At 32.2% G+C, this 12,537-nt stretch overlaps 1 protein-coding gene across 3 annotated transcripts in view; it reads left to right on the top strand.

The window, feature by feature from the left end:
• LOC118199433 (kinesin-like protein KIF3B) overlaps positions 1-12,537 on the top strand; it is a 149,992-nt gene that overhangs the window by 99,244 nt on the left and 38,211 nt on the right. For all 3 annotated transcript variants that reach the window (XM_035371299.2, XM_085807806.1, XM_085807807.1), the window contains exons 20-21: positions 6,548-6,674; positions 9,476-9,603. In XM_035371299.2, coding sequence (XP_035227190.1) covers positions 6,548-6,674; positions 9,476-9,603 — 255 coding nt within the window. The remainder of the gene's footprint in view (positions 1-6,547; positions 6,675-9,475; positions 9,604-12,537) is intronic.

Genomic DNA, 12,537 nt, shown 5'->3' with positions numbered 1-12,537 from the left:
TTGGAGTAAAAATGCAGTTATTGTGTAGTAGATTAGGTATTGAATTAAGCTATAAGTAAGAAACACTAGTTCTTTTTCATGGCATATATAACAGTATTTCTAAAATTCTACCTGATTTGGAAGAGTGGAATTTGCTATTATTTTCATTTTACTTATAGTTGCATTTGTATGTTTATGAATTTTGCATTGTATTCCCCTTTAAGTAAGACATTTGTATTTTTTTATTACTTGCCTGTTATATGTAAAATTAAAAGATGTTATGAAGGTAAGAATGAAATAATAATGTAAAATGAGAGACTGTGACAGTGTGTATTCCATGTTGCTGATAGTGGTTTAAAATCCATGGGACTATGTTAAGTCTGAAGCCAAATGGTGTTAGTACGATGTAGGTCTGCCATTCACTGTTATTGTACCCTTTATCCTTCAAGGAAAATCCGATAAATTTCTGTAGATATTTATAGGTATTTAATGCCATTCTTTATGTATGAGGTGAATAGTGTTATTTTGTTTCTTCATGACTTGGTTTCATTTGTAGTGAATGCTCCAAGTTATTCCAAGATACTAATTTAGACTGAGATTAGATCTTTGGCCTAGCCAGTCAAATTTTACCAATTTATTTTGCTCAAGTTATTCAGTTATGTTTTTCACTTAATAAATAGGCATGTATTAAATTCAAGTAGAAATGGGGATGTCCAGACTGTTGTTGCAGAGTAAGCAGGATGGAATTAACCAATACTGTTTCATAGCCTTTGACATTTATTGTTTCCAGGTAAAAACATGTGGACAAAGACCACAGATAAACAGCTTTTTACGAGAAATTTTGTGCCAAATTTTACTGTGGAAAAAATGCATTCAGGAAAGAGGCATTTTCTTGGTACTTGCTATGCCCATACACTTTGCCATCCAATCGTCACATGAGATTTTTCACTTCAAGCAGTGGAAGATGCTCCTGCACTGTTGTTTTGTCCATTGGCAATGTACATTTTGCAAGTGTAGTTAATAGGTGTCTTTCCAGGTTTTGCACTTAAGGTGTATCCACACGACTACACTAGCGACGTAAATCGTAGAATGAAATGCACGTCACTGACAAAAAGACGTACAAACGAAGATGCGAGCCAGGTTTGCATTTAGCCAATAGAATTATTGAAGGAAAAAATATATCATGTGACTCATAGAAGGCTGCAAGTGCGAAGTGTTTCATTTGCTGTTTCGCAGTCTTGTCGGAAGAGTGTTATACTTGGCTTGTTTCATTGTGATATTTTGTTTATTAAGCAATTTAACAACACAGGGTAATAAAATTAAACAGTTAATATATGCACAAATAAGTTTTAATGCGAATTAAGACTTATGACATTGTCTTAATTTGCATTAAAACTTATTTGACTCCTCTCTGAGGTTTCTCATTTATGTGTGGTATGGGAGTATGTGTTAAGGAATCTGTGTAAATAAGTAAAACATTTTGTAATATGATTTTTCTCAATATACACTAAGGTTTCTGAAAATTGCAAAGGACTGTAAAGTTGTGTTGAAATCTGTTTATCTTCCTCTGAACATTTAATTAATGGTAATTGTGCCTTATCAACAGTGGAGAGTGCCATACCAACAACTAATGGAGTTCAAACGAGGTCGCATCTTTAATATGCGAAAGGGTGGACTTTTACATCGAGCAATCGCAGCCTGTATGCAGTGTAATGCCACAATTGTGATGCGTGTTTCAAACTAATGGACAGAGGAGAACCAAGCTAGGTGAAATCCTGGTAGTGGGGAACGCAGTAGCACAAAGGCATGGGACAATAAACACCTCATTCACATGGCTGTGACCGATCGTGCAGCATCCTCTCAATGCTGGAGCACGGATACAGGTGTTATATTGTCTAGCTCCGTGGCTCATCACCATCTGCTGCAGCAGGAACTGCGTGCAAGGGTTCCTCAACGTAGCATTCCTCTGTCACTGAATCACAGACGCCTCTGACTTCAGTGGGCATCGCATGCCCTGTGGCAACAAGTTGTTTTATCTGATGAATCTCACTGCAGTTAGGAGTACATTGATTTAAGATTATGCATCAAATGTTACTGAGGGGAACATCTGCTCCCACAGTGTGTTATCCAGCATCATACCACACAAACACCTGGCATCATGGTGTGGGGAGCTACTGGGTATAATTTTCGATCCCATCTAGTGCAGATTGTGGGCAACCTCAACAGTGATCACTACATAAGGAAAGTTGTGGAGCCAGAGGTCCTCCCCATTCTTCAATACATTCTGAGCGCTGTACTTCAGCAGAGTAATGCTCATGCATGTGTTCTTTAGGGTACAAGAGGTTTCACTTCTTTCATGGCCTGCTTATTCCTCTGATATGTCCAGTATGTCCTCCCCATTAAGCCTGTCTGTAATTTCATCATTCAGCAACTTGCTTGTGTAGCTGGTGTGGCACACATTAAGACTGGCATCAGGTTGAAGTCATATGGAATGCCATTTCCCAGGATTACATTCAGAGCCTGCATGATTCAATACCACGATATGCACAGGCTCTTATTTCTCATTGCTCAGCTTGGAAGACACACAAAGCACTGATTTTTAACATTCGGTTTGTTTTTCGTCTTGTAAATTTGATTGTTTATTTGTACCACTATCAGTAATATGTGGGATAAATTTGATTCCTGGCAATTCCTTCGTGGTGGTGCATTTTGCACAAACATTGATGTATTATTACCCATATAAATTAGCAGAAAAAAGTTCATCAAATAAAATTTATTTGTTGCATATTAAAATTTAAGGTATTATAGAGAAAATTTCATTCACAGCAAAAGATTAAAATGAACTAATTTTTCTCTCAAGAAAAAAGTAAATCTTCCCCTTTATGTAAAAAAATGTAAATATGTTAAAGCAACATTTTGATTTGTAGCGCTTGCTCATTTTCGCAAGCTGAAATTCTATCAATTTCTGTATTAATTTTTTAAAAATAATATTTCTGAATTAATGTGCTTGTAATTATAGTAAAATGCAACTATACTAACATATTTATGCCCTGCGAATATCAGCTCTTTTATTTGTATTCATTCTATCAAAAGTTTTCTTAAGAAAGGTGACTATAATACAGTACAAAGTCCGAAACCCGGACTTGTCGGGACTTCCGCGATTCCGGATTTGGGATTTTATCGGATATTAGATCATCAGTTTAAATCTAGTAAGATGACATGTAGAAATTATAAAATTAAAAATATGAAATCATGATTTATGAAATAATGAAGTATTTATGACCTAAAGGGTATCAAAATTAACCCCCCCCCCCAAAAAAAAAGAGGCTCAATATTTATTTGTTTACCTTATTAAGCATTTCTTTCAATGTAAGTTGTTTAAGTTGCTTTGTTTTTTGTGCTAATACTTTCTCTTTAATTCTGTAGACAGACATAATCTTGAAGTCCTGTAACTGCTGTTTCGAAAATTCTGACTAACTTGTCAATTGAAATTAGTAACTTCTCTGTCACTTCCTTCACTATCGGTCATGGCATTTTTTCGATCTAGAACCACACTACAGATTTCTACCATTCATTAATGATTTATAATTCAGAAGCTCATCAACAAATTTAGCTATCCTTCATTATATATATTTGGCTATGCATCACGTGCTTGGTGACAAGTTGTTCCGTTAAATTTTATCTTGCTTCAATCGCACACTGAGACAATTAAGCCAGAATTGTGTTAGTTATTTAGGCTTATCAGAGTTCTGAATAAATAAATTCCCTCATATACTAAATGTAATCTTTGGTTCTATGGGTATCATCAACAGAATCTATTTTTAGCCATATGGAAAGAAAGTTTAGGAGAATTTTTCCTTATCAACATTTTTTAGATTTAACTTAAATCTGTAATCATTGCCAAGCGTAATGTCACCATGAAAGGTTACCATACTCATTTATTATTCAATTACTAACATAAAAAATTGTTTAGGCATTGCTACATGAGTCTTTACTCAAGTTTTCATGTTTTGATGAACATGCGGTGATGAAAGGAAAGTATAATAAATAATGATTCGCCAGGTGAGCATCTGATCAATGATGTATCTATGTGGAATGTTTCAGTTTGAGATGTGTGCCAAAGCAGATACACAGCAACGGAGCCAAATTGCTGATTGTACAAATTTATGCTAAAATGATTATTGCTTCAATAACAAGGTATTATATTTAGTATCAAAGTGAAACTAAGAATCACACTCTCCAGGTGTTTTATTATGCATGGAGGAGGGAATCAAATGTGCATGTGTAAAGCCTACTAAAAAACTGTTGGTGGTGGTTTTGAGGTCCGTATTTTAGATGATCCTGGATAATGGACGTCTGGATTTACGATTTTGTACTGTAGTTCTTTTTTTTTTTTTTTCATGAAATATACAAAATATTCAGAGGATGATTAAAACATTTAAGTAATATTAAAGTTTTCTGTTAATAATATCTTTTATTTCAAGCATTCAGCAATTAAATTCATTCCTTGTCTTTAAAGCCATGTTTTTATGATTTGTTATTTATATTAAATATCTTCACAGGCCTAAAACAGAATATTTGTATCAATTGGAAGTTGATGGCTTTGATGCTGTCAAATTAATGTGTAAATAATTTTATTATTGGTGTATATTTTTTATTTTTGAATTTACTTTGGGCAGATCATGTAAAATTATGTTCAGAATAAAATACACAACGAGGTAAAAATAAAGATAATTTATATAAGAGGATAGGTATATCATCATGTAATGTGTTACTGATTTCTATGTACAGTGCATATTTTTAAACTAGAATTGGAAACAATAATAATAATTGATAAAATAATAAAATTCATGATTAAATATAAGAAATGCATTTCCAAAAATGTGGAAAGCTAGTGATAAACTGAAATTTTTGCAATCCTGCATGCTGGCCACTTAGCTAATTGTGACAGTCTTTCTGGCAAAAAATAATGCAACAAGTAGAAGTTACTGCAGTGGTAATTTAATTAATATTTTGTAAATGATTATCGTATGTCCTAGATTGTAACTGTTTAAAAAAAATTCTTATCTGTATTTTATTCAATACTTTTTCACAGTCAACTGCTTTATTTTAGAAGTTGTTATTTTGTTGAAGTTAGTTTTGGATGTATTTGATATTCAGATACTTATAGAGTTTCTTGTTGCACGTGAAGTATTGAACATTTTTAATAATTAGTTTTGAGGCAGAGGATTAGATTTTGTAGAAATTGTACTTTATTTAAGTTCTTGTTGCTTTAGGTGTCGCATGTAGGTGTAGCATATGGATATACTGGTTGGACTATTGCTTTATAAATATGCAGTTTTCCCCTTTAATGAAAATTTGAAATTTCTACCAATAAGTGGTTTGAGAGAACTGAAGATGCCATTAACAATGCTGATTATTTTATTGACATGGACAATTATGATCTCTTTAAACAAAATTCATTGCTGTGTGGTTCTATTGCCATATTGAAGTGTAAAGAAGTTTTTTCTGATTATGACGTGTGATAAGAACTCAGTGGGCTGTTGACTTTTCATTCACATCTTCGACAAAAAAGCTGAACATGAACAAACTCAGGTTTATGTCTGCTGTGAACTTTTGCCACCCCACCCCCAAAATGTGAATTATGTCGTGTGCATACTCGTGTGAACGAGCCTTTAGATGTACTGTGACTCACCCATGGTATGCAAACATCTCTTTATAGGTCACTTAAGAACTGGGAATGCTTCCTATAGCTAGTGAAAGTCTAGCTATAACTTCTAATGAGGCCTGAGTGATTTCATTGGTTATTGGAGGTAAACCTTGTCAATTTTTTTTGGCTTGTAAAGTGGAGAGTTTTATTACTTCCCCATGTTTTCATATTGCTGCCACAACATTCACTGTTAAATTTAATAACTGACACTTTCCAGAATTCGTATAAATGGAAATGACTGACTCAGTTGTCATCGATAATTGTGTCACCTGAGCTCCATTCAGTTTGTGTTGCACATTTATTTCAATAGCAACAGCCAGTGTACATATCTACTGTGAACATGTGGGCTTTTTATTTGATCATGTCATTACTGATTGTTTGCAGGTGATACTAATTAATATTCAGTGGGTCATTAATGGCAGTATGTGTAAATAGTTGTGCTTCTGAGTGGCATAGTTTTTATATCATGCTTTTTTCTCCTTTATGCTTATTAACTGGGTCTTCTTTAAAGAAGCTCTCTCTCAAATTTTAATGATATTAATGTCATATGTATGATCTGTAAATTATGTAAGATTGTAAAATAAAGTAATGCTAATTAAATTCTGAAATAAAATAATATGTAAAATAGTGTAGTAATTTGTATAAAAAATAGTACATCATGTCTGAAAAATATATCTTTTATAGTGCATTTAATAGTTAATAAATTGAGCATTATAGCTATGAAATATACAATTTTATCAAGTGTATGTATCTTTTTTTTACACTTTACCTTGTGTGGAATTCCAAGTTGTGTGACACAAATGTAATTTTATTTATGATAATGAATTAACTTAAAACAAAAGGATCTTGTTTCTGTAGGACATACAGTCATTTTAATCCCTCAGAGCGTCCATTATCAAGTCTACGACGGCCCATGGCACTACATCCACAGAAAATAGCACATATGAGAAGTAATCAACAACAAAATTTGGTATCACGTTACAAAGTAAGACTGGCTACTTAAATATTTTTTCACAGTGGATGTTAATAACTTTTAACGTAATAAAATATTTTTGTAACATTTAATTTGAGTTAGTCTCATCTGAAATGAGTTTTTCCCATTAGTTGCATACTTTAGTTCTTTGAGTTTCATTCCTGTTAACTGAACAAGGTGACAATATGGTGGTTAATAATCTTACTCATGTATAACATAAACATGAGTAAAATTTCACAGAAAAACTCTTCATGAGTGCTTTGTTATAGTTAATTGGCTAATACCCATGAATTTTATTATAGAATAACCAAAATTTTCATATCTTTTAGCTTATTTTTATATTATTATCAGTTATGCTGCTAATTCTAAGAGCTTCTGTTTAGATATTTTGTGTTGTATGTGTATATTTAATTTTTTTATTTTTTCTCATTTTTAATGCATTCTGATTGAAATTAATCATTTTCAGATCAGCAATTTTAGGAATATGTCTTTTTTATAACAGTGGTGGTATGAATAGCACTGTCATTTGTTAAATCAACTAACTGCTAAATGCTGCAAAGTATACTTATAAAAGATATTTAGGCAATTTAGAATTATTTACAATTAATTATTCAAGTTTAACTACTTCCTTTTATTACATATTATTATTATATATGGAATTTTGACTATAAAATTACTAACTTTCATGTTCTATATTGAATCAAATGAAAAAGTCAAAGGTTTCAGTGAGAGGTTCAATCTGGTAGCTGATTTCCGCTGTTATGCCTAAGGAGTCTTACATTTGTTTAACACTTAAAGATTTTTTTTTATTGACATCAGTTTGAGAATTTGATTCCATGCAGATATAGGTACTTTCCACATTGACAGTTCTGAAAAAAAGAAAAAGAAAAAAAAAAAAAAAAAAAAAAGTTTTGTTTTAAGCAGTTTGCATATTGCCCTTTTTATTTTATTTGAAGTCATTTGGAATCTAGTAAGACATCTGCCACATTAGTCCTTTTGTGAAAATTTCACCTTGATATATAAAACCAAAGGCAGTGTTGCTTAAAAAAACGGATATTATGTGTACATATTTCTCTTACTACATTCAGCGTAGCTTCTGTAGCTTGAATTTATAAGAAAAGTATTTATTCCTTTCATGGCTTATTTATTGCAATTAGAAATGCAATGCATACTGGCAAGATATTAATCTGAAATATTCCACTAATGCATGTTTTATCAGCATAAAAACTGTTTTGCAATATTTTGGCTACATTAATAAAATCTTTCATTAGCTGAAATAAAATTGCACTTTATGTGTGCCTTGCTTTCTTTATGCAGTTTATTTTAAATTTCTAATTCTGCTGGTATCTAATTAAAAGTAAATTCTAATATGTCTTGCAGGCTATTTTAATGTTCTAACCTTGCTGCTATCTAATCAAAAGTAAATTCTATGTAAGAAACACAATAGAGATTTTACATGATTGTTGATTTCACGCATTAAGAATATTTTAAGTGTGCATTAAGTACATTTTAAGCGTGCATTAAGTACATTTTAGATAGTAAACCTTCCTTTGTGGAAAGTTCCTATAATGGTGATTTTAATAGTTATGTCTGTTAAATGGAATTGAAAAGAATTATGTACTAAAATTTCAAACTTAAAACTGTCTCAGCCATCAAAATTTCCTCTGAGGCTAATTCATATTTCAGAGCAGTCATTTGAGGAGCTTGTATGAGTCTATCATCCAGTTTCACAAAATGCAGAACAAAGTAAAATTTAGAATTTGTGAGTGTGAATCAATTCAGTTTTGTTCACAGAAGTTGGTTCATTATGACAGATAGCAGGTTGTTTTGATATGTATTTACATGCTTACGCAAACAGAATTTGCTCATTTGACCACTCTGCAAAACTCGCATATAGCGAAAGAAAATGGCATAAATGATTACTGATAATCTTAAAACAAAAGTTATGTGAACACAAGTACATGCATTAATTATCATGTTATGGTCCCAATGATAACATGTGCTGAACAATTTTGATAAATATATAATTTCAGATAGCTGAAGTACTGTTCGTTTAGAAATTTTGATGTTCCAACGGTTTAAGAATTCCTCAACCATGTATGAGACAGTTTTGTAAGATGATGTTTTTTAATTGCACATGTCTGTCTCATGATGAATATCAGTTATTTCCTGGAAAGTAGAAACTATCCTTCTTCAGTATCTATTTGGAGACCACAAATTATAGATCTCATAATCTCTTCTCCGTTGTAAGTTTACATAGATGTATCTAACAAGTAATTTCTATTGCTTGATATTAATACCGAGTTTCTATGAATATCATAAAAAGATGCTTTCAAGGTTTGCTTTTAAATATCAACTCTATGTGCCTGGGATCGGAAATGTCCTAGTTGTCTGGAACTTATATGACATAAGATACAATTTTTTTAATAGTAGGGGATATAGTTCTCTTATAAAGGTACCTCATACTGTCTGGAAAGAACACCTCATGCTGTCTTTAAGTAATCCTTACTTTCAGAAAAACTGGAAATAGGTATATTTTTAATGCATGTCCTATGTACTGCATTTTATTGCTGTGTATCGGTGTGTTATAATGATGAGTATGCATGTAGCCGTAAATTAAATTGAAAAATATTGCTGTTGTAATTGTTATTAATAATGCTTTGGTAATCTAATAAATTTAGTTGCATTTGTTAAATTAAATTTAGTGCATCTCATACAGATCTCTGATCTTGAGTCTTTTGATTTAGTATTAAAGTTATAGCAAAGTATTGATAAAAATTAAGTATAATATATTTTGTGCTAATTCTTTTCAGCCTGAAAATATTACTGCTGTAGATTTTGTTTTACCTCCAAAACGAACTATAGATCAATATGAAAAGGACTTGGATCCATATGCTAGAGAAGCTGTTAAAAACGTTCTTTCTGATGAAACAATAGATGTGTATGTATTACATATTATATAGATACAAAATCAGTTTAATCTATTGTTTTAGATTTTCATCTTTCTGAATTAAAGAAAATGATGATGAGCTAATTTCTTAAATTTAACTATACAGATAATGTGGTGATAAAATGTCTATTCAGTTCTAAGTGTAAATTTAAAATTGACATGTTGCAACAGGCATTGCAGTATGTAGCATTATGTTGGGAAACTGTTTTGTATAAATTTGTATGATAATCCTTAAGAACATATTGCTATAGATGCTTAAATATCTTGGATAATCATCATATTTATATTTCATGTAGCATCTTATTAAATCTAGTTAATCAGTAAAGCTGTAAAAGAAATGTATGGTTTAAGTGTTAATTTAATGCTTTTTTTTAAAACTAAATATTAACATTGTGATTCTGAATGTTGCATTACTACTGAAACTTCATATATAATTTATGACTGCAATTCAGAAGTATATTGGGATGGATTAAGCTGGTTGAGGGTTTGAGCAATAAAATTTACAAGAGCCTTGTATGTATTTGCTCAAAAGAGACATAGGGCTTCAGTATGAAAAAGCATCAAGTACGTGTAATTGCATAATATTTTAAGGAAACTGATTAAATACTTCTGTTCAAGCCTTCCAGTGGCTGAGAATATCCTGAGCACTGTAGTTCAGTCTTGGTTCACATCCGAGGAAATGGTCTAGCTGCATGATAGATTTCCTTGTATGATAATATTCTTCAAATTATAGTCTACTAGTCCAGCTGATAACCCAACAATAATCTTGTTATGATTTTTTTCTCATCATCATTAAACAGTTTTTTTATACTTAAGATAATCCAAAGAATTCTGTGGTGCACCTGAATTTTATGAAAACAAATTTAAATATATCCTGCAAATTGAATCACATAGTAGATACACTCCTGATTTTGTAGGAAAACTTATCAAGAAAATCAGTAGACAAGCTTCTGTAATTATATCTCAAAAAGTAAACTTGTTAACAATACAAAAATTAAATAGAAGTTAATTCGTTGAAACATCCCATTTCTTATCATCCCATGCATGAATCTGATTTTCAAAAGATTTGATAATAAACTTTCCCTAACCACAGCCCCAGTCATCTGAAAATTGTTATCTACAGATAGGTGATTCTCTAAAATAGAGAGGGGATAGCTGATACGACAGTTATACCATAGCCGGTGTTAAAGAAACTTTCCACTTTTAGTTAGAAACTTTTAGTTCCCCAGTAGAACTGCTGTACTGCCGGCTTTATAAAGTTAACATCCCACATTTTTCAGTCATAGCATTTATCCAGGTTCATTGTGCAAGTAATGTTATAATTAATAATATGTTAAGGAATTATGTGTTAATATTGAATAATGAAGGATGAAACTGCATTTTATTCATTAATAAAGAACTAATAATCAATGCATACATGGCGTTTCATTTCATATTCATGCATATTTTTTTTTATTTTAGTGGAAAGGGGCAATTTTGCTCAGAAGGACTATTAATTTCCTTCTGGCATTTTGCGTTAATTCACTATAAATGTTGGTTCACTTTTCAGATTGTTGCCATCAAATATTAGAGCCCTGTATTATATTTAAAGAAATTAAGTAATGACAAATTGTCATAAATGGATGTTTGTTTCTCACATTGTGATAAAACAGCAGTACCTAGAGCCATTAAATTTTGAATAACGTACATTTCCACCTGAATATGGGCATCTGGAAGCCCGAATTTGGTATTTGTTGTATTATTTATTTTATATTTTATAAAACTTTAATGAATTTTTGATTATCAAACTCATCAATTTAAAAACAAGCAATGGCAACATTTTTCGAAAAAAAAAGTTTTTATCTCCAGTTCGTGAGACTGTGTATCGAAAATTCTAAAGATATGCTCATTTTAATATTATTTTGCGTCATTGCTGTTGAAGGCTCAGGTGCATAAGCATGTGAAATCAGGCCCCTGGGCTAATAAACCTCATCCTGCATGTAACACATGGAGAAAAACATGGTTTTCCTACCATAACATAGATGACAGTTGACAGAGAATTCCAGAAAAGGATTATTGATGAAGCGATGGTGAGCCTTACGTATTACACATTCGGAGTTACTCTGACGATGGAAAGAAATGGTCAGACTGCTACCGCGTGGGTAGAGGAAGATAGAAGTGTGACATCAAGAATATAGCTGCGTGAATTTCCTGTAATCTGAATGATTCATAGTAGGAGAGGTGCTTTTACTTTTCTAATTCTCCGCTTCTGCAAAGTTTATGAGGAGCATGGCTGCCTGAAAACCTGTTTGTAGCTTCTCTGCCGGACTTTTAGCTGCTCCGGTTTGTCCTATGCATGAGATAATTGAGGCTAAGAATGCATTAATCTTGTCATTTTGTATCCATGCCATAGCGTCGTTGATGTCCTTCAGTGGGGCGTAATTTTATTTCTTGGTTTCTCGCTATAAATAGCTTGGGGTGGTTTTTTTTTCAGCACTGGGAACTCAGTAATCTTTGGTCTGGGAAAGTTTTCCTCCATTCATTCGGGAGGTTTAGTCTGTGGTGTATTTCTTTTCTTTTCAAATCGTTTTTTGTACTCATTATAACCTCTGTAACTACCGACATGGCAAAGTCTACAAAATATACATTTGGGCTTGTTTTCTGGTTTCATAGAACATTGATTGCTCCCGTGCTGTTGTCCACATGTAACACATCTGACAGTGTTACTGCAGCATGATTGTGAGTGGCCGAACTGCTGGCAGCAGTAGCATTGAACAGGTTGCTTCTTAGGACTAAACTTTTTGATAGCGATGTTGAAGCTGAATATGTTGTTAAGCTCATGAATTTTGTTACCTTGAGAGGTCCTTTTGAGCTCAAGTAGATAGATAGGAAGTTTAATTATTTCACCATCACATCATTTTGAGAACTGCTTTACTTTTTCTATGG

The sequence above is a fragment of the Stegodyphus dumicola genome, chromosome X1, assembly GCF_044657685.1.
Source record: "Stegodyphus dumicola isolate Sdum_Otavi_A_Nest chromosome X1, ASM4465768v1".
NCBI classification, from domain to species: Eukaryota; Metazoa; Arthropoda; class Arachnida; order Araneae; family Eresidae; genus Stegodyphus; species Stegodyphus dumicola.
This window is presented reverse-complemented; position numbering and strand designations above follow the sequence as displayed.